Genomic DNA, 25036 nt, shown 5'->3' on the forward strand with positions numbered 1-25036 from the left:
TCAAACCCAAGTTTAATTATCATAACACAGTTTACACGGACATTTTAAAAGGGAACCAAATACAAAATAATCTAACGGAACATTTTTCTTAACTCAATTTCTGTAAAACCAAACATGAAATGAAAAAACGAAAGTTAGCAGACATACAATAACCAATACTTAGAAACTATATTTTGGTTATAATGGCAATTTAGTGACAAGTAATAACCTGTCAAAACTAAGGCTTGTACTTTGTCAGTTAACTTTAAGGTCAAGGAGAATTCAAATGACAAAAGGTGCAAAAAAGAAAAAGAAAAAGAGAAACAAAAAACATTGTGCTACAAAACGTGTTGGCAACGTCTCATAACCATATGACTTACTGAACGAAGACGGCTTCAGGAACCGGTCCAAAAAAAACCTATAAAATCTCTTGAGAAACATTTTGCTTTTCTTGTTTTTTGTTTTTAACTTTGAGTGAAAGTCTACAGTCACAGTTTGACAGTGTTATTACGGTATTAAATGCATTGTATAAAATGTTTGAGTATGTTTGTTAGCTGCAAAAACAGTATATATAGTGTGTAAAATCAATATGTGGTGAGGACTCGGGACACAGATGTTGGTTGACTCCCATACTGACTGAAACATATAAAACACGGAGAAAGACTGCTCACATATCAAGTCCACAAAGGTAGATTTGAATACTGTATTTACCATATGACTTTCCACACTGGTCTATAAACAGCAGCACCAGATTTCACACCATGTGCTATTTCTGCTGATTGCTTCCTTTAGCACTGACACATATGACATATGAACCTCTTCTCGGTGCTCTCTTTGTTCCACCTGGTGCATCAATTCCCAGTGAAAAGGTCAGTGTAATAAACTCGACAGGAGCTCAGGAGAGGTTGCAGAGAAGTGGAAAGCATGAGCTGAGCCCAGCAGCTCCCGTACAACAGCAAAACAGGAAGCTGATGATTGTGTACTCTATAATGCTGTGGTCTAATCAGGAACAGTGCAAGCCACTTTTGTATGGCCTTCGGATTCAGGCAGCTTAAGTGTATGGGAGGAACCCAAATGATAAAAAGTAATTATCGCCACTCCCGAGAGTCCCACTGCTATTGGAGTTATTGACTGAGATTGTGAGTGCTTGTTTACGAGGATTTAAAACTTGACATTTTTTACGATCAATAAAATACATTCATATTTCAGTGTTGTTTTTAAACATATATATTTTCAGTGATCAGTATTCTGAAGGAACACTGTTCATTTCTGTGTTACTATCCTGAGACCATAATCAATTATTGTACCATGACCAAGGTGAATCGACCCTTTTAATCAGAGACCTAATTTCTTTGTCTCAGCACAGCACAAGGCTACAGAGAGGATACCGGCTAAGAGTTATAACCAGCAACACACACCATTTAAGCTTCTTCCCATCCCAAGCTAACTCCTCTTCAACTGACTGCCGCTCCCGATGATGTCTACCACCACAATTAAAGTAACCACACACGACATGTTCAGACTTCCAGCTGTTACCGGGTAGGTTCCAGCGATCCCGTGACCTCAAAGTTCATCCCATCTCCGGGCATCGGTGATGAGATGAGTGGGCAGAGCCAGCAGAGATACCAGCGAAGGCCCAGCGTGTAACGCAGGTTGCCCAGGAGCCCCAGGCTGTACGGTCTGCGGGATGAGTACCACTCCCTGGTGGTCTGACCCCGAAACATCAGGAACAGATGGAAGAAGAAGAAGGCAGACACCAGCAGGAAACCCACCACGCAAGTGTCAGCGATGAAGGCGAAGGCGAAGGCACGTGCTGAGACCTGGCCTGAGGAGAGAGAGAGAGAGAGAGAGAGAGAGAGGAGGAACAGCAGTACAGAGGATGTAAAGCCAAGTATAGTATAGTACAGTATATATTTTTTATGTGGTGGCATGTTTCAAATACAGAGTTTCTGAATTATTGAAATTATTTCAAATCAAAAAATCTTATAGGGGCAAAAATGACAACAAAAAAAAAGTATATAAATATAATTTGATGGAGAAGTTAAACTAAGACTGACTGCAGGAATGATTATGTTACATCCTTCTGTGGAAGTAATCATAATTAACCCTCGTGTTGTCCTTGGGTCAAAATGACCCGCAGCTGTGTTCAACCAAGTTCTATTTTATTTTTCATATTTTTTGGGATCATTCGTGACAAGGAGGCTGTGAGGGTTCCTTTAAAGAATGATGACCAATGATCCCAAAAAAATATAAAAATATAGAAATAAAATAGAACTTGGTTGAACACAGCTGCGGGTCATTTTGACCCGAGGACAACAAGAGGGTTAAACATGTCACGGTTCAAACTGCAGACTGTCAACATCTTGAAAAAACAGTTGTACATCACTCAGAAATAGTTTGTCCCTCATACACTGTGTCGTAGGATGGAGAGCACACACGTCTATACTGGAAGTCTGATTTTTGACAAGAGTAATATCAAACTGGATCAGAAACAAGTTATTTTTCAAGCCAAAAGGCCAAAGATTTGATTCCTCAGTTTTCTTTCACTTTCTATAGAATATTTAATGGTTTTGGAATAAAAAAAAAAAGAAAGGGAAAAAAAAAGCCATTAGTTGCAGCCCAATTTCAAACGCACCACGTGGGTTTAGAATAATAATGGTAACCCCAAAAAAAGCTGCTTAGATATTATACATCATTGCGAACCATACGAGTAACTCTAGCTGAAAATAAGTACCACAGCAACACCAATACAAGGAACGGACAACCGGCAAAACAGGACAACCGAGAATTGATCAGGCAGACGGTACCTGAGACAAGCATGATCCAGGGTATAAGCAGAAGCAGGACGCTGTGCACCGTCACCCCCTCCTTCAAGATGACGATGAAGACCTCTGCATTCATCAGCGTGGCATACAGGAGCCCCGACCACATGAATAACAAGCAGCTCAGAAAGAAGCGGTAGTTACGGAAGCCCACGCACTGGCCGAAAAACACACAGTGGTGGTCCCGGCGCAGCACACACACCTTGCAGTCGTGGCAGTGGGAGCAGCGCGGAGGAGTGTGTGTCTCGCATGAATAACAGTACCTGTGTGAAAATAAATAGAGAAAACATTCTTTTATATATATATGCATGTTAAAGGTATTCTCCATGTGACACTGGTTATTAAAAGGTTATTAAAAGGACAGTGATTGGAGTTTCTTTGCTGTAGTTACAGGCTCTTCAAGTCACACTTTACACATACTAGAAAAACTATTAGCAGGTTCAGTTGTCAAGCAAAGTTACGTTTCCTTCTCCATCTCATTTCAGCCACATGATTTTTCATTGAAACTGATCGGTGTCTGACAGTTGGGGTTCTCCTTTTTAACTATTTTGTTTCCCCTAACACCTAAAAGAAAATGGTGAAACGTACAACTATGACAGAAAGCAAAAAAATATACAGACTTTGAGGGCTTTCCTCAATAATATGGAACCTGGCTGCTGATATTTGCGTTCTTTCAGCCACAAATACAATGAGTGAGGTTGTTCAGCGATATCTAGTCTGTGGTTAGTGTTCCAGTTAATCCCAGTGTTGAATTTAATTAAAATCAAAAAATAGAAGTTCTCCACACACCAAACTCAGAAAACCATTTCTTTATGGGTGTCACTTCATGCACAGGAAAACTACCATGTTTAAACAGGAAAATGGCCCTTCCCAAACACGTCACCAAATTCAAAGAACACTATTGTCTTAAAATATATTGGATGCTGGAAGATTTCCCTTCACTGATGAGACTGCAAAGTGACAGGGTGATAGCATTATTAAAAGTTGCTTTACTTTATAGAATTTTGTGTGGATATACAACAAGAGAGGCTTGTGCAGGCAACGAATCACAGCCTCAAGACACGTCGATAGTTGCGTCCACATACTGCTGTACTGTATATTCACTCATCAAGGTGGGTCATAATGATCCATTTTAGAGACAACGCCCCACAGCTGCCTCTTCCTTACCTCCACCCCTGGCCCATGCCTTCTCCCCCCAGGAACACCCCCCTGATGCTCGGACTAGTTTTCACGAAGAGCGTGGCGTTCCAGCAGATGTTGCCCAGCATGAAGTACTGGGCCAGCAGGTGGACCACCTTCCACCAGACGGACCACTGCGTCTTCTTCTGGTCCGCCTCCAGGGGAGCCTCGACCATCACCAGGTAGCTCACCTCCCCGGTGATGGAGAAAACCAGGAACGTGTTGAGGGCTACGGGGAGGTGGTGACACAGCCTCTCGGCCCCGCAAAACACTTTACTGGCAAAACTCGTCATGTTTGGTGCCCGTCCGCCTCCTCGTGCCGTTTGAATCACAGCTGAAACATCGATGTTGGACGGTGGAAGGAACGATTTGATAGACGCACAGCAGTGCCTGTTGGTTGGCTTAGTCAGCCAAATAACCACCAATTGGGTCTGTGCGCGCGGTATTAATCAGCCATATAAAACCAATAATACCTGATCTGTCTTCGGGACAAATTACTGTTGTGTAAGAGATTAAATGTAACGTCAACAGTCTCTGTGAACACCTATCTCTAACACGAGCTGCCTTACTGGACGGAATTACGTCTGCTAACATGTGTTACACGAAAATAGATCCGCACCGGAACGACACACAATGGTTCCGCCTTTAACATCCCATGAGCGATTGTTTAGTTGTATTCAGCGTTTTGTTTTTTTGTTTTTAATTTTTTTTTTTTTTTTAAACAAAATTCATTATATTTTGTCTGCTGACTCAACCTACCCAAAAATCCCCTCGTTATATTAAGAGGCAACTGCCTGGATAACACTTTGCTCATCTAATGTGAGCCTTGTAATATCATATCTCTGCTGTGTTCCTGACCACTGTACAATTCCATTCCTTGTCATTTTCTATAAACCAGAGGTCCCCATTTGTGGTAGCCTACTGAGGAGCCCCTGTTTAACCCCATTACTATGCTTCAAAATGGACTAGCAGCATGTCTGGTCCCTCCCACTCAAAACGCAGCCCTTAATCCCTGGTAATCTCTGCATCTAATGAAAGCCTGCAGTCATGGCTGCACCGAAAGAGAATTTGCTGTCTCTTGGACATCTGACCGGCACAGAAAAAAACACTTTCACACAACAAAGAGGTTACGGAATAAAAAAGAGGTGAGACCCTTGATTGCTGCAGTGGAGACAGGGAGTGACATGTGGAATTTGTACTTTTGTGGTATTTAAAATAGCAAACATTTACTAATCACAGCCTACTATTATTCACTTTAATACACGAAGGTTTGTGTGGTTCTACAAGCAGTATTTCACGATTGTATGCCATTTTATATGAGAATAAGAAGTTATACTTAGAGTGAAGGCTACTTTTATAGGAGAATCTAAGAATAAAACGCTGTAATGTAAACTGAAAAGTTTGATACTATCATCTTTGAGCTGTGTGTGAGGGAGATGATGGAAATGTTGTGTTTAGCCTGGGTAATCTTAATGTTGTGTTATGCAATCTGTCATTCACAGAATCAATAGTCCTGCGCTGTTGCAAGACTTTTCGACTATTCAGAGTCAGAAGCATCTGTAAGTCAAAAGGCAAAAAGATGCTCGCTTGGTGACTCATTGTGTTAGTTTTGTTTAGAGGTTGTTGTTTTTTTCCATTTATAACTTTGTGTGTGTTTCCTGTAGCAGAGTGATGCACCTGCAGCAGCGCTGGCAGGAGCTTGAGGAGAGAGAGCGCATGGCCCAACAACACAACAGGCAGCTGCTGCAGCAGTTTGAAAAAGCCCAGGAGACACTGAAGGACATGTTGGCCCGCAATGCAGCCATGAAAACTATTCGGGTGCACAGATCAACGATACATAGTTCTCCTAAATACCTTACTTTTTACTTTTGTGCTGAACCTACCTTTTTGAGCCCTGCAGATGGAGTATGAGAGGTACCTGGAGGAGAGCTACCCCCGCTGGCAGCAGCAGTTCATGGAGAAGACACAGACTGCTCAAAAGAAGGTACAATCAAAGCACAGTATGCAATGGCAATGGCAATTTATTATCATTATTTATTTAACTGAGCAATCAAAATCAAGTTTGAGATACAAAAAATGTAATGTGTAAAATCACGCCCTTAAAATTTCTCCAGGATCTTTTCTTATACTTAAGGAAAAAAAGTTAAAAATAAATAAATATAGGATTTACAATACAACAGCTTTTTCTTTTCTGCTTGTTGAAGATAATTTTTGTCTCCATTTGCACCTAAATTCTTTATCTATTCTTTATCTAGCATAAAGGCACTTATTATCCATGTAAAAGATATCTCTCTAAAATGTTTACTACATGCCATGCTACGTTGTCAGTGTGAAAAAAGGCTGTTTCTTCAACAGAGAACGGAGGATTGTCTGAGGACATGCGTAAATGATACAGAAGAACAAAGAGTGAAAAAGTCCTCTGTAGATCAACCTTTACTTTCACAAGGTTTGTTCTCTTCCCAACTCACTTTTAAGAAATGATGTAGTCACATTTATTCTCGAGCGTTAATGGTGTGTCCCAGACTGAACAAATTCAATTTTAATAGAGGACAGGGAACACTGGAGCCTTTAGCAAATGTACTTTACAAGAATGCTCCACAAGCTGTTTTTCACATCACAGTTGAAATTAAAACTTTTTTGGGGTTTTTGATATTTCTAAGTCCTTTTTTTTTTTGCTGTACACATGCAAACTCCAATGTAAGAAAGTATCCTTGTTTGCAGGTCCTGCCACGAGACCAAAAAAACCTGCTGCATCTGAAATGTACTCTAGCCACGAGGCATCTAACTATAAACAAGACAGCTCTTCTCATCTTCCCTTCCCACATTCCTGCTGGTTGACCCACACCCAATCCCAGACAGGTAGGTTTCCTATCAGAGTGCCCTATCAACCCCCCACCTCTTCTCAAGTCCCTCCATCTTTCTTCCCAACACCCACCTTCCAACATCCTCACCCATATCCGCTCCACCACTTCGCCTCCACAACCGGTTATCCACATCACGGGCCCAGGCAGGACCCACCAGACTCGGCTTCCCCACACTACGACAACCCCTGGTCCTGGGCTGCTGGTGCAGCGGCGATCCTCTCAGGCTTTGAGGCCCTGTGGGGCCAGCTCTCAGTGGAGGAGCCTCTGTCTGAGGCGAGGGTTTCACAGACTGAGAGGGAGGAGGATGAGAAAAGCAGCGCACCGAGCTCAAAGAGAGAGAGAGGCAGAGGAAGCAGGAGCAGTCATGTGTCCCAGGAGCTGGATGTTAAACCAGGTGGGAAGAAAAAAAACGAGCATTTATATCACATATTGATGTGTGTTTGTAGACAACAGGCTTTGTTTACACTTGCCTTTCTTGTGCATTTATGTGTAACTTGTTTGTTTATGCACATTTTGTATCCAGTCCGTCTGTCCAGCAGTCTCGCAGAGAGTACTGAGAGAAGCAGAGATTCCAGTCTGGCGAGCAGAGAAAAGAGGAAGAAGAGGGAGAAGAGAGGAAGAACACAGCGTACCTCCTCGGACAGGGAAAGAGGCAGCTCTCAGGAGTAAGTCATATTTTTGACAGATTTATCATGTAGTTGACTTGGTATTTGCATATTTTCTTCTCTTCAAACAGCATCAGCCTCTTTTATTGTAATACACACAAGGAAGAAGAAACTAAGGCCTGAAGAAACAAAACCATCTACTTCACTTGTCTATCTATTGTTTTGATTCATTCTTCTCTCAGGTCATCCAGGGCTTCCAGTACGATTGTCCTTGCCTCTGTTGCAGTGGCCCAAAACTCAGAAAGCGATGCCTCATCAGAGAAAGGCCACAGCAGCAGTAGTACAAGGAGGATGAGGAGAAGTGGGGGGCTTGCTGCTGTATCACCAAGATCTGAGAAGATGGCAAAGGAGAAGACCAGGAGTGATGAACATAGCTCAGAGAGTCACAATGAGGAGAGTCATAATACTGGTGAGGAGCTGAGAACTTCAAGTGAGGAATGCACAAGTTCAAAAGTGGGGAATCAAAGTCATGACAACAAATCAGAGAGCTGTAGAGAGGAGTCGGGATCCCAGAGGACGGAGGAGTCAGGAAGTGATAGTATACAGATTGAAAATGGAGTCACAGGTGAAAAAGAAAAGCAAGAGAGTAGCAGCTCGGCGCAAAGCAGCACAGACGAAAAAGATGAAGGAGAAAGAAAGAAAAATCTGGGAGCTGGAGAAGAAGATGAAGAAGAAGATAACAGCCAGGAAGATGAAGAGGAAGAACACAAAGATGTGGAGAAAGATGACGACCATGAGGATGAGGTTTCGGAGGAAGAAGTGGAGTTAGCAGCAGAGGATGAGCTGGAGGATCAGGGAGACGATGAAGAACAATCAAACAGGTCGAAGAATGAAGACACTGAAAACAGAAAACAGGATTCTGCCTCCTCTCAGGATGAAGAGGTGGGTGAGGATGGAAGTGAAGGCATTGAGGACAAAAAAGAAGAGGGGGAGGGGTCAAATGAAGAGGATGGGGAGAGCGAGGAGGAAGAAGAGGACAGGGGTGATGAAGCAGAACCAGAAGACAGAGATTCAGACGACAGCATCATCTCACCACAAGAAAAGAGGTAAAATGATGAAGTAATCAAATAATCTTCCTCACAAATGACGCCTCCTGAATTATGTGCAATCCTGTTTTTAGACCTAAACAGATGCAGATAATTCCTGAGGAGGCAGCTGAGGATAATGAGGGTGATGAAGACGAGGAGCAGAGTGAAGCAGGATCCTCTAATGACAACTCAAATGAAAACAGTGATGAAGATATTGAAAGTCTCCTCGCACCTCAAGAACAAACAAAGCAGAGAGAGTAAGTTCAATTTTTCTTTTCCAATGACATAAACGACTTCATGAAATTTCATTCTCATTTTTGTTGTTACATATTCTTTAGAGAAAACGACCTGAAAATTGAGGAGAAGCCCAAAGGTAACGTATCATCAGTCATTACAATCCCAAGACAACGTGGACATAGAGAATATGTTGTAGGTCCTTGTAGATGTTGATTCTGATTCATGTTCAATTTCTTCTTCAGCAGTTTGTGACAATGTGGAGATCTTTCAGGCGGAACAGGACAGATCGAACACAGATCAACCAGGTGAATCTGATGAGTTTGATCACTTTTATGACTAAATGTGTTGCTGCCTAAACCCAAGATTGAAGGACAAAAACTACCTCGTTCAACTTGAAATCAGTTTTATGTCGGAGCAAAATATTTGTATTAAATATGAACAATTATTGGTTGTTTAGTTTTCTGGCATTTATCCAATTTCTAAAGCCCGGCGGATTCATTGGTTGGGTGCTTATTTTGGCTTATCTCAAATATGTAGGCATTTGTGTTGACTGATATGAAAACTTATTTTGAGAGAACAATGTAGAAAAAGATGCCTGCTGTAACTTAGAATTGTTTTTACTTGATATTTTTAGCTTTCTAGTTATTGGTGATTGTTACATTTCCAGTGAAGTTTACTGTTTGATGGCTTTTTGGACAATAAAGTTTATCTTTTAACTGGGAGATATCCTGCCTCCATTACATATCTTTATCACAAGTGTTTGATAACAACATCTCAAGTCGCTATATCTATATAGTGATGATTTTACTTCCTAATATCAGTCACCACAAAAATCCAGTCTCAGTCGGGCTCCAATCATCTCCATCCAAAAATCGAAAAATATCAGAACTGGAATGACTCCACTACGTTAGACTGCATTACACACACTAAAGTATTATATTTTTGGAGTTTACAGTTTGAACTACAATAGAAACAGGTTTTTTCATCAGGTGTCTTTTTGCTCCAGTAAGAAGTAAGGAAACAGCTGATTTACTGTTGAACAGAGCAAAAGAGGAGAAAAGAAACATTTAAACCTTTTGATTGAAACTCAAACCACAGCACAACAATAACTCCAGTAGAAGTAAGAGAAGTACAAAAACTGTACAAAGGGTGACAATAATTTATTGAACAGACATTATTCTGGCTGTATCCGAGTGACTTGATATTTCACCAGCTGTGACGCCAGAGCACAGTACACATTTCAACATGTCTGCAATATAAAAAATAAACCAAAGTGTAGAATTTTTTTTTTTTTTTGGGGGGGGGGGGGGGGGGGGGGGGGTTACGTCATCATGTTTGGAGAGCACAGTGTTCAGAGAAAACGGCTCCTGGTTAAATCAGCAAATTTCTGGTGACAATGAGAGTTTAAAGTCTTTAATGGTTAGATTTTCACCACCTGAGCAGCCAAACAGGGGCTCACTCTCTTCCCGTCCTCTGATGTAGTGCTGCAATGAATGAGCAGCCTGCCGTACGTCCCACCCACCTGACCTTTGGTCAGCCGTCCAGGATTGACACACACACAGCCGACCACATCCTGAGGACGGTGGAGACGAATTTAAAAAGACAGAAAAATGTGGTTAGTCAAATAAAGAAAATAAGTGTTTCCAATTCAGCAGAACTTTTCATCCTAATTTGTAGACAAATGCAAAACGTGTCTGGGTACATGAAATCAGCACAGACAGGAGCTCTGTACCTTTACAAAGTAGCGCAGCTCCGAGGGAATGATAAGAACGTCTGGGGTGAGCGGCATCTGGCCGAAACTCTGGAACTTTTCATGATCCATGTTGACCTCCTCCACAGGTGGGTACAGTGGGTAGTAACTGGAAGTGCAAACAGACGCATACGCTTCATGAATTCTGTGCAAGCTTAAGACAAAAAAAGAAAAAAAAAGGAGTGCTGAAGTCTTTTAGGACGTCTACCTCCTCTGGGTCAGCATGTGCTTCAGTATGCGTGAAAATCTGTCCGATCCGGTGCCACTGCAACACAACACATTCTCATTCAACGCTGTACTCTGATGGCATTCATTGAAATACATAAATCAGTGACATGCAATACTGTGTTTGTTCATGTCAAACTAAATATGTAGATGGTTCAATAATTTGGTTCTCAATGATTCATTTGATGATTTTGTCCTGCTGCATAAAGGTAAATGAATAAAAAACAAACATTCCCATTAAAAACACAGTCGTCCTCACCAGCTGATCACCTCTGCACTCATGTGGAAAAGTATGTCAGTGGATGTCAGGCCAAAGGTCACGCCCTCAATCAGCAGGGTGCAGGGGTCAGGGACCAGGGTGACACGCTGTACAGTGAGAAGACTGATTATATTGTTTGAATGTAATAACAAAGACAAAAGTTGTAGTGCCTCAGCTGGGATCTTGTTGATAACAGCTAAAACTTCAGTCAGACTTGTGACACAACAGCAAGCGACAAACATAAGCCGTTTATTGACTTTACACATATAATCCTACAGTCAGGCATCTGTGTTTCTGACCTGGGCCTGGTCCTTGCTGAGGTTTGGTAGGGTGAAGGGAGGCTGCGGGTAGATGAAATTATGTTGGATGTCTCTCTGGGAGGGCACGAACACCAGGCGACAGCCAACGCTGGATACAAGAAAACACGAAGCTTCGTTATGGTGGAAAGGTTTCTGATTTGGGCAGATTACAAGGTACCGTGAGGAAAATGCTGTTCTCCGAAGTCTCAATAGTGGAACTGTTAGGGTTGGATTACTCTCTTTAGGGATTGGCACTTCAAGAGAAAAAAAACGATTTGATAATTACGTAGAACTAATCGATTATTTATGTATTTTTCTGTCCGTTGTCTCTTTGCTTGAGTCTGGCACGCTCTCTCACTGGTTTGTCTACTTACTGATGGTTTCTGCTACTCTGCATCACCTGGTGTAACACCTCATCATCGCTTATTGAGGGAGAACGTAGGACCATTTGTTTTGATACAACCCATACGGTCCATATTGAAAATGTGGCAGAATTGTTTTCATGGAGAAATTATGACTCAAGGTCACATTTTTATATGATCAATCATGCAGCCCTAACTGTCAGTTTTGGAAAGGTGGTCAGACACGGATCACCAATCCACCATCACAAAAGTGGCGGCAGAGGGAGTTTTGTATGGATGAGCATTGTGGATGGAGCATAATGATCCCTTTGGGAAGCTGAGACATACCTTTTGGTGCCATCCACAATGCTTTCAATACATCTTAAGAAAATGGCCTCAAACGTCTCGGTCACCTGGGCTTTCTGTTTGAGAAACGGGTGGAGATAGAGAAGATCAGACATATTCACGATCAAACAGCGTTATGTGAAGATCTGGGAACATGTTGACTTTGGATGTGGAGGTTGAAATGAGATAGTTTTATGCAAAACATTACATCCAGGACAAGAGGGTATATTCTGGGATAAAAAACAACAACAACAAAAAAAACATGTCCACGTCATACCTACCTCAATTTGTTCATGTTTGGAATCCACAAACGGGCCCAGCTGGAGAAGAGAGAAACACACAGATAACAGAGGTCTATGAGGATTGTGTGCCTTTAAACCAATGATGAAGGGTATTCAGAAGCTTTTCTGACCTTACAGTGGATAGTATATGTTGAAGCAAACTATGATGAGCAACAAGAGCAACTGTACCAGCAGACAGACATCAGGACGATCCCTGATGATGACATTGATGAGGTCCAGCAGGGGGTCAAAGGTCAGGCTGTCAGAGGGAGTGTACGGTCCACAGGCCACCAGTACATTCAATGGCTCTGCAACTGAATTAGATGAATAGGGTGCAGTGATGAGAAAAAAATATATATAAGCTGCCCAAAACACAATAAGGACGCATAGAAATGAATACCCTTTGTAGTTGGAAGATTTATGCATGTTTATGTTCATTTAAATCATGAATAATGTTGTGAGCACAGTTTCATGCCAAAATAAAACAAGTCAGGAACAGGATACATGATTCCTGTATAATACAGTATAAGCCAGCAGTGCTCCTCACCTTCATCCGTCTCCATTTTTACATTAGAAGTGTAGAAAGGAAGAGGAACTCCCTAAAAAGACAAGACCATTAACAGAAGATACACAAACAGTGAGATACTCTGAACCTCCTGATTGTAAAGCAACTTGTAGCCGACCTCATAGACTTTAGAAGCCACCAGTTTTCTCCCAGTGGCGTTCATCCCCTCCATCACTACCACCTGAAAAGAAGAAAAGGAGCTCTCCAAGATAAATGTTTTATAACATGAAGCTTATTTGGATAGAGTTGCAAAAAATTTGAACAAGTAAATAAGAAGCAGAAGCATTTCGCCCATTGGGCGCAATGTGTCTGCTGCTAAAAGTTTTTTCTTCACTGCAGGCAGACACTAGTTTATTCTTCTGTAGGGTTTGTCAGAGTTCTCGGTCAGACGCTGCGTCAGTCTCAAGTCCACGTCCTTGGCATGCTCTGTTTCTCTAGGTGGCTGTATAACCTGCTGCACACTAACCTTAGCGCACAGGTAAAGGAGAAACCACCATTTTGTGTGTGCTCATGAACATATTTATCATTACAGTTAAAAAGACTTTCAGAAAAGACCCATTTGTATCTTAACATGTCAAAACAAGACATTTCATTCAGCTCACCTGACCGGGAAAGAGGGAATACTCTTCGATCTCTGACAGGTCAACGGGTACCTGCTGACCACCTTGTTCTGGTCCGGCCTCCAACAGAACCGACTGTGCATTCAGTTTGCCATTACTGTCACAGCAAACCTGACCCAGCACAGTTATACTGTCCTGCAGGTGGAGAGATGTAAACACAACAAAGTAAGCAATCATACAATTATAAAAAAAATTTTTTATGAATATTTTACTTGCATCTTATATTTAATACGTGGGAGAATTTACTGCGCAGACATATATTTGCCTGAATTTAAGTTCAAATCTTTCAACAGTTAAATCAAATGTTCAAAGTTCAGCATTGACCAGTTCTGACATGTTAAAAGCAGTAAAACTGTCACTCAAAAAAGCTTTAACATATGAGCTTCCTAGTGAAGAGAGAAAAAAAAGAAGATAAGTGCTGCTTAATTTCATAACTACACCTACTATTTATCTAAAACTTTGGAAAATCACAAGGTCAAACTTATATCATTTTACAGATTTCCCACAGCAGTAACACTTCTGTACCTGAGCAGGTAGAGAGACGGGGGAGAACTCCTCAATGTTGAAGTGAGACCTGAGGCCTTCTTCCAGCTCCTCAATCTTCTCTGTCAACACTGGGAAAGAGACATGTAAAAATAGGAACTACACACTCTGGGCACGCTAAATGAGTATTAATGAATAAATACGGATTCATTCGTACTGTCTCCATTTATTCAATCAGAATGTTCGATTACTTTCAATGTATTTAGACCTATAAATAAAGGTGAACATGCCTTTCATGCTGTAGGACAGGCTGTCTGGGACTGATGACCATCAGTAAGTCTCCACAGCTACATACCATTTCGAACATCTCGCAGCCTCTGGAACATGTATTTGTAGCTGCATCGCAGGGAGTCTTCAGGCCCCTCCAGGAGGTCCAGTTGGACGCCTGCGCCTGGATCCTTCCTGCCCAACCAACGGGTGCCCTGCACGGCCCCGAATGTGACCACCACCTCCCCTTTTGCTCCTCGATGGCTGTACTTCTGTGAGGGTGTTGAACTTCCAAGGAGAGATGGAGAGAGGGGGTCATAGTGCTACAAATACCGATCTTAACAAGCAGTAGCAGTTTCATGAAAAGAGTATGTGTCAAATTAATTTGAACAAGACGGTCAGCAAGAATTAAACAGTATCTTTAATTTCTGTAAAATATGCATTGTTGTTACTTTACAAATAACATATGTTACTTATATTTCAGAGAGCAAAAATTCAAACGACAACAACAGCGTAACAAAGAGCAGAACCAAGACAACTAATTAGTAGCTGCTGTAGTTCACTGACAACAGAAAACTAAAACACATGGAGGTACACTTTCCACGCCTTTGCAGGGATAAAGTTGTTTTCCAGTAACTCACTGACTGTGTGTGTGAGCTGTGGAGTACCTGGGAGAGAAGCTGGACGGAGACAGCAGCAGGCTTGGGCTGGCCAGCAGAGCTGCACTCCTCTTTGATTGAGAATGCTCTGGGGTGGTTAGTGCTCGTTTCTGAGAGCCCTTTAAAGACGCAATAAACATGGTCAGAGCAGAGTACAGTAATTGTGTGAGATGTTTTAAAATGTGTACACACAGAAAACAAAGATTCAGACTCACTCTCCGAAACTTGTAAGGCATCCTTAACTTATTTTATCTCTTAAAAGAGCAGATTAAAAGAAAGTAGTTCACAGATTAAACTGTGAGAGAGACAGGTCTGTCCAGCCTGAAGTGGCAGCTCACCTTAGCAGGAGTAGAGTAGACATCCAAGAGATTTTCCTCCTCTTCCTCAGCTTTTATTCTGGAAAAAAAATTGGTCAAGGTCTGTAGCACAATAGCATTAACTGACACCAATCACAAACAACAGATCACCCTGAAAGAGGTTTTGCTGCATAGATGTGTTTTTGTTTGAGTTTACTGTGAAGGATACAACTCTTGTAGCGAGTGAATGTCTCTGGTTCTGTTATGAGTTTCTTCTTTTCTGAAGTTTTGTCTGGATTTTATTTTCTTGTTTAAAACCTGCCAAGAAAATAGGCACATACTGTAAAAAAAAAGAAAGAAAGAAAAAAAGTGGAGTCCTGTTTGATGAGATCCTGGTGAAACAAAGAAAGTGTATAATCTGGAAAATATAAACAGTATGTAGTTTCTGTTACCTCATGTTCAAATTGCTCCAGGGTGTTCATGGTGAGCTCCAGTCCATTTTTTGTGGAGCTGTAGGCCACCCACTCCAGCACCATCTCATCTGCCTGAATCCTGTTACAAATACACAGCTCCACCACTAAGACAGAAGAGATATGAAAGAAATCAGGCAAAATCTGAGAAGGAAAAACTGGCTCCAAATACACTGAGGCAATGACTGAAAAATAATACTGTAAATGAAAATCAGAGTGATTACAGCTGACATCAAACAAACATAGCAGAGAAGAGATAGAAAATATAAAACCAGTGGGATATGATCATTACAGACATAGATGTACATTTATGTTTTCATGAAAGACACAATAATATTGCGATATAAAGTGGGACACATGCAGACTTTAATATTTCGGATATAAACGCAGTGCAAAGGAAACCCTGAATGTTATTTTAAGACGTTGTAAAACAGGAAATGATGTACATGCGCATATAAATATAATAACTTCATGACAACAGATAAGAACAAATACGCTAAAGGGCTATAAAACTGCACCACTGCTATCAGGCATCCTTCAATTTAGGCTGCTTGTTGCTTGAAATAATGGTACTCTCTGCTATCCCGGAAAACACAAGTGTCCGAGAAATGAAGCACTCTCCAGCGCAGATAAACTCAGCTTCGTTAGCTACTTACTCTTGTCGAGGACGGAGTCGTCCTGGCAGGGTACGTCGAACATTTCCATCTCGGTCTTTAGGCCCTCTGTGGTTACCAGTGCCATTGTTTTGTGCTGTGTAGTAAACTAAAATGTGCAGGTACGGAGATGGAGGTCCGATGCTGTGACGATACTTCAGTGGCTGACGTTAGCTTTGCTTCATAACAAAACCGACGACCTGAGTATTCAAACAACGCGATTGCTGCAGCAGTTAGCTAAATGTTTGCTGCTGGGTGTAAGTACGCAGAATAAATCTGACCAACATCAGATGGCCATTTCATTTTACCGCGAAAAAAAAGTGCTGTCGGTGTTGGCGGCCGGAAGTTACGTCACATCCCAAACAATTATAAGCGGAAGTTAGTTGTAGTCACAAAAATAAACGCCTCTATCGCCCCCTAGTGGTCACCGTGAAACGTTTCAGGTTTCGAAATACTTGTTTCACCAGTCTGGTTATCCCAGTTTGCCTTGTTTCACACCAATAAATATCATGTTTAAATAAGGATATACACACTGGAATACATTGTAGTACAACAGATTTTTATATCACTGTACCACATTTATTATTTAGGGGTACATAATAAAGAATAAACATTAAAAAAAAAAAACCAATTAAATTAAAATTTAATTTTTGATCTCTTTTGGAAAATGTTCAATCTTAGAACAGGTTTCAAAAACCATCACATCTTGTGTAAAGCAAACTGTAGTAACAACAAAGTACTCTTTAAATTGGGGGTGAAAGCTAACGCTGTCACCAGCACATTTACAGCATGCACAGCTGGCAAACTTTAAATTGTAAGCATATTCATTTCCATTTGAACTTCCTCCTCACTCTTCAACCAGATCAAAAGTCTTTCAAGACAAACACAAACATTCTCAGACTTCTGTTCTGTTGGCCTCATCACTCTCAGGATGTTCTTCCATCTGTCGAAGCAATCATGTCGCATTGGATTAGGGCTCAAGAACAGAGTAATGAGGTGCTGCTGTAGGAACTGGCTGGTGCTGGTGAAAAGCAAACATCTCACTCACCTGATCAGAATAGCACCTGCTCCTGGGAATGAATTTCCATGACGTCACTCTCCACAGTGATTCTCGGAGGGAGGCCGACAATTCACGAGTATCACGCACCTGATGCACACGTACATTATGTATGTATGCACACTGACTTTAGCCACACTATCCTACCTATATTGCACATGTACATTATATCCCTCCATGTAACAGGTAGTTACAGTGAATGCGCATAACCTGATATTCGTCAGAGTTGTCACCCTTGTATTTTAGAATTAACAACAAATGTCTGCATGAACTGTTTTTGAATTCCATTTGTTCACACCTTCATGTGGTCCAGACAGGCGTTTCTGAACTCCAGGTTACTGCTACAGCTCACGATACTGATGGATGAACTGAGAATCACCTCAGCAGCTGAATGCAGCTTGTCTTGGTTCTGACATGTCACACAGCACACACAAACACATATTATTCGAGCAGTAATTACTGTTTGTTTCCATTAACCTGTTGATTATTTTCTCCGATTACTCCACGTTATTAATACATTAATTTCTTAGTCTGAGAGTCCAAGGTAATGCTTAAATATATTACTTGTTTTTACATTTCAAAAATGAATTAAAACGGAGAAAAAGCAGGACATTTTCAGATATGAAAAATTTGTACCAGGAAATGTTTTGTTCGGTAAATGATTCTGTCAATTACTGTTAATTACTACAAACTACCATATGAAAGTAGTATGGTTGCTGGAGTGTGTGTCCATGTATCTTCCTCTTGCCTTTTTTCTGTGGTTTTGTGCTTTCAGTGTGTTCCTCAGCTCCGTCTGCAGGGCTGCTGTGACGGCCTGCCTGTTGTTGTTCAGAATATCCTCCAGGTGGTGCTCTATCAACGCCTCTGTAGCTGTAAACATTGAAAATAAGACCATATTCAACCCAGTGCTTTGTGAATTAAAAAAAAATGCTGCAGCGTTTTCTCACCCATAATATCAGTCAGCTGGGAGGTGAAGGGGTCACTGTGCTGTAAGAAGAAGAAAAGCAGGAGGCTCTGCTGCACCGGGGAATCACTTGATTCTTGCTCTACTGTGAACACAGTGCCACCGCTGGGGAAAACATCTGCACGGGACGTTGTTCAGTGCACAGTCCGAGATGCGAGGGGAAAGAGAGGGGAAATGTGATTATTGGAAATGACCTTAAACAGTATACACACTGTACTGTAAGTCTGCACTGGTTGAGTAAAGGCACCGTGGTGCATCACTGGGTGGTAACAATCCCAACATGTACCTAACGGTGTGGTAATAGAAGACACACCTTGGGGTTGGGTAAATAATTGATGAAACATTTGGTTTTACAGTTCTACGTTCAAAAGCTGAGTTCTTTTCTTGGGTTTAAAATAACAACATTAGCACCTCAAATGTGTCCCTTTAAATCAAACGTCACTAATAATTTGCGACAGAAGATCTTTCTTTCGAGCAGGGAGTGAAGCAGGCTGCATCATGGGACTCAGCTAAAATTGGATATCGTGACTGAATGAGCTGATGATTTATCTTGTGGTTGTACTTGTGTTTGTGATTCATTGTGTAGTTTACACAATAAACAAATGGATATATTAAGAAAGACCAGCTTCTGAGAAATTAGCACATTTTTGATTGTTATCCTACGGTCTCTGTTTGTGCAAGACAGTTAAGAGTAAGTAATGACTAACTTTAGTTTCCAGACTGAAGGGTCCATCAGTTTTTCACATCTGAATTAACTGAAGAGTTTGCATCCAAGAAAATCTTGAATTGGGATTAGATGAACACTGCGATGACACCACCTTAAATTCAGATCTGATCAATGCTGTCTGAACACGTGGAGTATTTGATCTATTTTACCGAAGGCTGGCCTCCTGCTTCTTAAATATTTATTGACAAGAAAAAACATGAAATCATTTTGATGTTTTGACTTTACAAGACAATCACACTCCTTTGTTTCTAGCTTGCATTATCAAAATACATTTTGGGGAAAATATAATGGATTACATTGTTAATGTTGGGCTGTCTATTCACCATTTTGGTCCAGAATAAAATCAGGAAAACAACTGTCACATGGATTGTGATGAAATTTGGTACAGACATTCATGGTCTCCAGAGGATAAACTCTAATGACTTTGCTGAGGCTGACTTTTCCTTGCATGTCTTCACAACTATTGGATAGATTTCCACATAAAACCACCACCATCAGGATGATTTGGAACCTGACTGTTCTCCTTCCGCTATCAAGTACATTTTTTTTTTTTTTTTGTACCCACTTTGCTTTATGACCACATACCTGCAAAACAAACCTAAACTAACACGTTGAGCACAGGAAACATTACACATGCATGTTAGCATTTCATTGTGACGATGTAACCACGCTGGCATTAGCGTTTCGCAGAATGAAACACTGCTCCTCCCAAAACTATTAGCATGGCTGTAGACTCTTATCACATTTTTTAAATCTTTTTTTTTCAGTGTTTCATTTTATAAAAGGCAAATTCAGACATGGTTACGGTGTAGTTTCAATTTTGGCAACAGACCCCAAGTTACTGAAACAAATTTAAACACTTAATTCCATTTTTAGACAGAATGGGAACTTCAGTCTTTCAGTTTCCAGTCAAACATACTTTAAACCCTTTCTCCAACCCCAAGGTCCAAACTTCAGATCTCTGTTTTGCGATGTGCATTCAATAATAAATGTTGAATTAGAACCAAATGTTCAACAGTTTAAAGTGCAGATTCGTTGCACATGAACATAACTCTCAGGAGATGGGTTGTCAAAATGCAGTGACAATCATTTGAGGTCTGGAGTGGAGATTTGCAGCACCGTCAAAAAAAGGAAATTCTGTCATCCATTCTCTCCAAGTACTGTCACTTTAAAGTTGTTGTTTTTGTGCTTTGTGTGTGCTTTTTTTTTTTTTCCTACATTTATTGTTTTGGTTTTTTTTGCCTCTCATTGAAAATATGGGCTCATGTGATCCATTAAAGTATTTATAAGCAACTTCAGGCCAGGGCTTTGTATCCCATCTCTAACAAACACACACAGGTGGTTTCGATTAGTTGTCCTCGTAATCAAGAGGTAACAAATCCAAGATTTAAACGTTTCCGAATGTGTCTTTTTAAGACAGGCTTAAGTGTCCTCTACTCCGGACCTATCTCAGCTTCAATTATGACACATTTCATTGGAAAACTAGACCTTCTAGCTAAAGCCTTGAAATGTATCCTTGTCATCAGTATGCATTGTTCCCACGATTGGTGGTTGTTTACCTTTGAGGGAGGAGCAGTGAAGTCTGTCCAGGCTCAGTTCCTGACAACAGTCCAGAGCAGCAGGAAGGGTTTGGAAAAAGCCAGAGGGGCCCGGGACAGGAACATTACTGGGGCTGTATACCAACATCTGAAAACATGTCATGTCAAGGAAGACTAATCCACACCAGATGCCCAAATCACTTCGAGTGAATCAACAGAGAGCCCAGCCACCTTGTCGTATTACATGTTGGTTGTATGTATTGTTTGAATTGTTTTGGTCATTCCAGCGCTCATGGCCCGGGGTGAGGGCTACAGCATGCAGGAGACTGAATGGTTCATCGAGAGCCTCGCCTTTCAGCTGCATTCGGGCCCGTGTGCTCCATCTGAAACGCCTGATGCATGTTGGGAAAGGTTTGGAAACCCCCTATCCCAACCGCCTCTCTGAGAGTGGTTGTGTTTTACCCATCCTGTAACTTTCCGAAACGATCCAATATTCACACTCACTAATATGATTGGGCAGCTGTGCAGACACAAGAAAAGTACTCCGGGTTTGGACAATTTTCCAGAGCTCTCTCTTTTTTTTTTTCTTGTGTTACACAACTATTTGTGGCACTTTTCATGTGAAATACTGAGTGCCTCAATAACTTCCAATTATCCTCATATTTAAACAATATCTTGCCTCTCTTATATCTATGAAGGCCAGCTGTTCACATTTGACTGCGGCTTTTGGGAACAGCGATAAACACTTTTGATTACCAATTAGGTCAGATTACACGTTTCACGAACTAGTTTCGGTCAAGCCTTGCACGACATTTACCCTCACTCACAAGCCCCGAGATAACTGACCTCCTTCACTGAGACAGCGTCTCACTGCCAATCTAAAGGAACGGGGACGGGAGTACCATGACCTCAGACATGGAGGTGTCCTTCCTCATCCCTGCCTTCACACTTAGCCACAGACTGTCCCTGTGTGCACCCCCTGGTTAAGCCAGCAGAGCCATGTCATTTGTAGAAAGTAGAGACCCAATTTGAGACGACGCCTCTACATTCTCTCCTCCCAGATTTTCTGTCCATGAACATCACAAACAGAACTACGCTCAAATCAGTCAAGGATATTTGTATGCGAGTGAGTTCTGTTGCCACATTGGGGTACTGCAGCACACAGGGGCTCAGCAGTGTAACAAGCTGGACCCTGAGCTCCCCGAACAGGCCTTGATCCATGGCCTGTGGTGGGATGCTGAGAGGCAACTTGCTTCCGAGGATGGGGTGTCCTCCCTGACACCAGCAGTCCGTCTTCACACACTGTGGAGGCCTTTACACACAAGAAGAGACCACCACTTTCTACAAGTACATACCACAGTGAACAGACCTGTCTCGGAAGCAGTATTTCCCAAATGTTTAGGGATCACTAACAGATGAGGATAATATTATTTTTGGTTTACACATTCATGCCTGTTGATCCACATAAACATGTACACATAAAATAACATCAAGAGGAGCATTACTGACTGTGTAGAACAGGTGACGTCCAAGTTCAGGGATGGTTGGTCTGCCTGTGCAACTTTACTCTTGATCTTGACTCTGAGAGAATATGAACAGGACATTAACACCTCATAAAAATAGAGGTCGATATTTCCATTGGTCATTTCCATTTATGAACAATTTTACACCGGAGTTTAACTCAGTCAGCCTTTGTCTGTTTGTTAATATGTTTGCTATGTATGCTTTGTTAAAGCCAAAACACTGCAAGCATTTATGAAACTGTGATCTACTGCAATACAGTCTTTACGTGTATGAGCTTTAAACCTCACGTTTATACTGTATGTTTACAGTACAAATATATACTGTACACTTAATCAAAATAACTAGCTGACGTCTGTGTAATGCAGTGACATTTTTAATGCCGTTAAACTCAAAACACAGTTTTTGAATTTGAATGGGAGCTATAACTTGATCCTGCATAGTGGCAGTTATACCTATATTCCTGCTGTGAAGTCTGCTGATTGATTCTGATCTTGAGGTGGATTTTTATCTGTGAGAAATGAAAAAGAAGTCAAGTTTTTTGCCGTCTAACTTGGCATACGATTGTGGACAGAGGAACAGATCTTTTCCTACCCCTGCGTTAGTCAAACTGAAGGTGCGTAGGAATGCCTCTACATGAGCTTTCCACTCTGAGGTGCAATGTCTTGCATCTTTCATCTGCAGCAAGAGATAAGTAGAAACAACAGGAGCAACACAGATATCTTAAGATATTTCAATAAGTTTACTGCTGTGCTTAAAAAGGTCTACTCTGAGCTTAATAATCAGCAATGAGGCTAATAAAATGCAAGATGATCATGATGTTGTTTGCACCTGAAAAGACAGAAGTAATCTGAGCGAACCATACGCGTTCGTGAAGGCGCTCAGCTCCTCAGGGTCCGGCTCGGGAAATGGCCACACACAGGGAAACATGATCTCCTTCAAATCTGTTAGGACTAACGGAGCAATAACAGTGGTCATGTAGTGCCTGAAGGCTGAAGACGTGTGTACGTTTTAAAAGTGTGACTACATACCAGGTTGGAGTGCTTTCATTTTAATACCTGAGCACCAGGGACCGGCTGCTGCAACTGCACCATAAAAGAGATCAGTGGTGCATCTTGTACTATATTTACCTTATTTTAACAGCTGCCGGCAACATTCAGATTCCCTTTATAATGCAGGGTATATAGATAATGTATAGTTTATTCTACAAATGAATGTGCTGTCATGCCTCAGTGACCAAAACATGTCATATTTAAATTATTTAAACCATATTCTACTTTTTTTTTTTTTTTTTTTTATAAATCTTTTACATCATTTCATTTTTCATATGGATAGTTTATATGTATGTTACTATTGTCATTTTTTTTAGACACATCTAACGTGAATTACTTTCTTTACAATCCTATTGGTAGCAGTTTGAAGCTACTTGTTTACCCACATTTTACATTTATCCGAAATATTGGGGCTCAAGCATACAGATAATTTACTGTCAGAATAACCTCACTTTATTCAAGCACATTTTTAATTTGAATAACTATTTCCAGTAAATAAAATGGCAGAGCCCACTTCAAAGCACTCCTTGCTCACCAGGAAGAAACAGCTCAGGTTACAAGAACATGGTGATGGATTCAAATTTACCAGTGCAGATTAGTCTTTGGAAAGAAGTTCCAGATTCCGTCCACAAAAGTACCAAAAGTCCTCCTGTGGTCTTTGAACCATGCTGCTGTCTCTGCTTTCCCATGAGCATGATCAACCTCAGCACCTGGAGAGGTGATTGCAAAAAAAACAAAACAAAACAAAAAAAAACAACTACTAGCTTCGCAAGCTAATGGTATCTACACTTCGCTAGTTGGCACAAATGTTGAAGAGCTATTATTATTATTGAACAATTACAAGCGGGTCTATTAAAACCGTGTTTTACGTCCGCAGAGTCAGTGATTCTGGAGGAACCTAATTGGAGCCATTACCTGCTGTAGGTCTCTCAGCATCTTCAGGTTTTTTTTTTTTTTTTTTTTTTTGTGTTATTTACTGCCTAATGCGCGCGCTTCACGGGCTGAGCACGTGCCAGATTTGTATAATCAAGACTGTTTACCAACACAATAACGTTTTTTTTTTTTTTTTCCACTGAAGCTAGCAATGTTGTTTTTCTACATTTCACAAGTTGAAGAACTGATTTTACATAGTACATAAATAAAAAACAAAAAACAAAAAAACAAATGTGTTTTTCTATTGTTGTAGAATTGACTTGACAATTTTATTTTATGCACCTGAAAGGACCAGGAGTTAAATACAGAGGTCACGTGTCCGGTCCAGATAGGCCATTCTTACAGCAGATATCTGACTTCACTGTAGGAAAGCCCAGGTGAAATTAATGATGGCTCACTTCCATTAAATGATCTAGTAAACCATGACAGTGACAGCATGTACACAACTTTGACCTCCCCCAATACACCTGCGCTCCCCCCCCCCCAGTTAAGAGTAAAAATGTCTGCTGTGATGAATGTTTATTCCCCCTTCAGAACCACCAGGCAAACTATTTAAAGAAATTACAAAAAAACAATAACCCCTAATTCATTAATTAAACTATTTCTGTGCATTTCATCTCACTACATTATAGTCTAAAATGTATCCAGCCTTTCTCTTCACTGTCCGGTCTGTAGTTTGGTGTGGAGGATTAAAACCCATTTACTTTTTATTTACTTTTATTAAAAAGAAAAAGTCAAATTTGACAGATATTGTCTGCAAAGATCTTATGGAAAGATCTGTCAGATAAAAACAACCTTGAATGCGAACAATAAAACACTGTTGATCACTTGTACTTACTTACTACTGTATATACATACACACACAGTATATGAACTATATATTTTGGATTCTTCCAATGTATGATAAAGAGCAGACCAAATGTATGTGTATTTAAACTGTGAATACTTCCTCATATA

The 25036-nt window shown here is 40.9% G+C and overlaps 4 protein-coding genes across 6 annotated transcripts; 1 reads left to right on the plus strand and 3 right to left on the minus strand.

Annotated features, from left to right (window-relative positions):
• Positions 1-4602, minus strand: zdhhc24 (zinc finger DHHC-type containing 24). The gene is made up of 3 exons (XM_069171582.1): positions 3969-4602; positions 2787-3064; positions 1-1804 (listed from the first exon to the last, which is right to left on the minus strand). The coding sequence occupies exons 1-3, from the start codon at positions 4271-4273 to the stop codon at positions 1512-1514; spliced, it is 876 nt and encodes a 291-aa protein (XP_069027683.1). The 5' UTR covers positions 4274-4602; the 3' UTR covers positions 1-1511.
• Positions 4603-5651: 1049 nt separating this feature from the next.
• On the plus strand, positions 5652-9361 carry LOC138211603 (high mobility group nucleosome-binding domain-containing protein 5-like). The gene is made up of 8 exons (XM_069171573.1): positions 5652-5798; positions 5881-5964; positions 6836-7238; positions 7368-7509; positions 7692-8555; positions 8630-8794; positions 8876-8910; positions 9020-9361. The coding sequence occupies exons 1-8, from the start codon at positions 5652-5654 to the stop codon at positions 9112-9114; spliced, it is 1935 nt and encodes a 644-aa protein (XP_069027674.1). The 3' UTR covers positions 9115-9361.
• Positions 9362-10085: 724 nt separating this feature from the next.
• Positions 10086-16634, minus strand: pola2 (polymerase (DNA directed), alpha 2). Of its 3 annotated transcripts, XM_069171475.1 has the most exons (18): positions 16291-16634; positions 15617-15741; positions 15394-15482; positions 15207-15264; positions 14878-14987; positions 14298-14497; positions 13985-14073; positions 13442-13594; positions 12958-13020; positions 12822-12873; positions 12464-12588; positions 12275-12313; positions 11997-12070; positions 11308-11416; positions 11009-11115; positions 10733-10789; positions 10507-10633; positions 10086-10347 (listed from the first exon to the last, which is right to left on the minus strand). In XM_069171475.1, the coding sequence occupies exons 1-18, from the start codon at positions 16373-16375 to the stop codon at positions 10195-10197; spliced, it is 1815 nt and encodes a 604-aa protein (XP_069027576.1). In that variant the 5' UTR covers positions 16376-16634; the 3' UTR covers positions 10086-10194. The 3 variants fall into 3 exon arrangements, with proteins under 3 accessions (XP_069027576.1, XP_069027577.1, XP_069027578.1); XM_069171476.1 differs by lacking the exon at positions 16291-16634 and having other exon boundaries at positions 15394-15504; positions 15617-15636; XM_069171477.1 differs by lacking the exons at positions 15394-15482; positions 16291-16634 and having other exon boundaries at positions 15617-15704.
• A 623-nt stretch (positions 16635-17257) lies between these two features.
• On the minus strand, positions 17258-23868 carry top6bl (TOP6B like initiator of meiotic double strand breaks; the record flags this gene model as incomplete). The annotated part of the gene is given in 12 exon segments (XM_069171574.1): positions 17258-17434; positions 17643-17753; positions 18093-18214; positions 18292-18426; positions 20595-20721; positions 21669-21914; positions 22079-22154; positions 22550-22605; positions 22689-22772; positions 22926-23038; positions 23126-23179; positions 23733-23868. Coding segments are annotated over 12 exon segments (1437 nt in total), but the record flags the coding sequence as incomplete, so codon positions are not given.
• Between the last annotated feature and the right edge of the window lie 1168 nt (positions 23869-25036).

Source organism: Embiotoca jacksoni, unplaced genomic scaffold, assembly GCF_022577435.1.
Source record: "Embiotoca jacksoni isolate LCO1_2020_lvr unplaced genomic scaffold, fEmbJac1.0.p SCAF_5, whole genome shotgun sequence".
Lineage (NCBI taxonomy): Eukaryota > Metazoa > Chordata > Actinopteri > Embiotocidae > Embiotoca > Embiotoca jacksoni.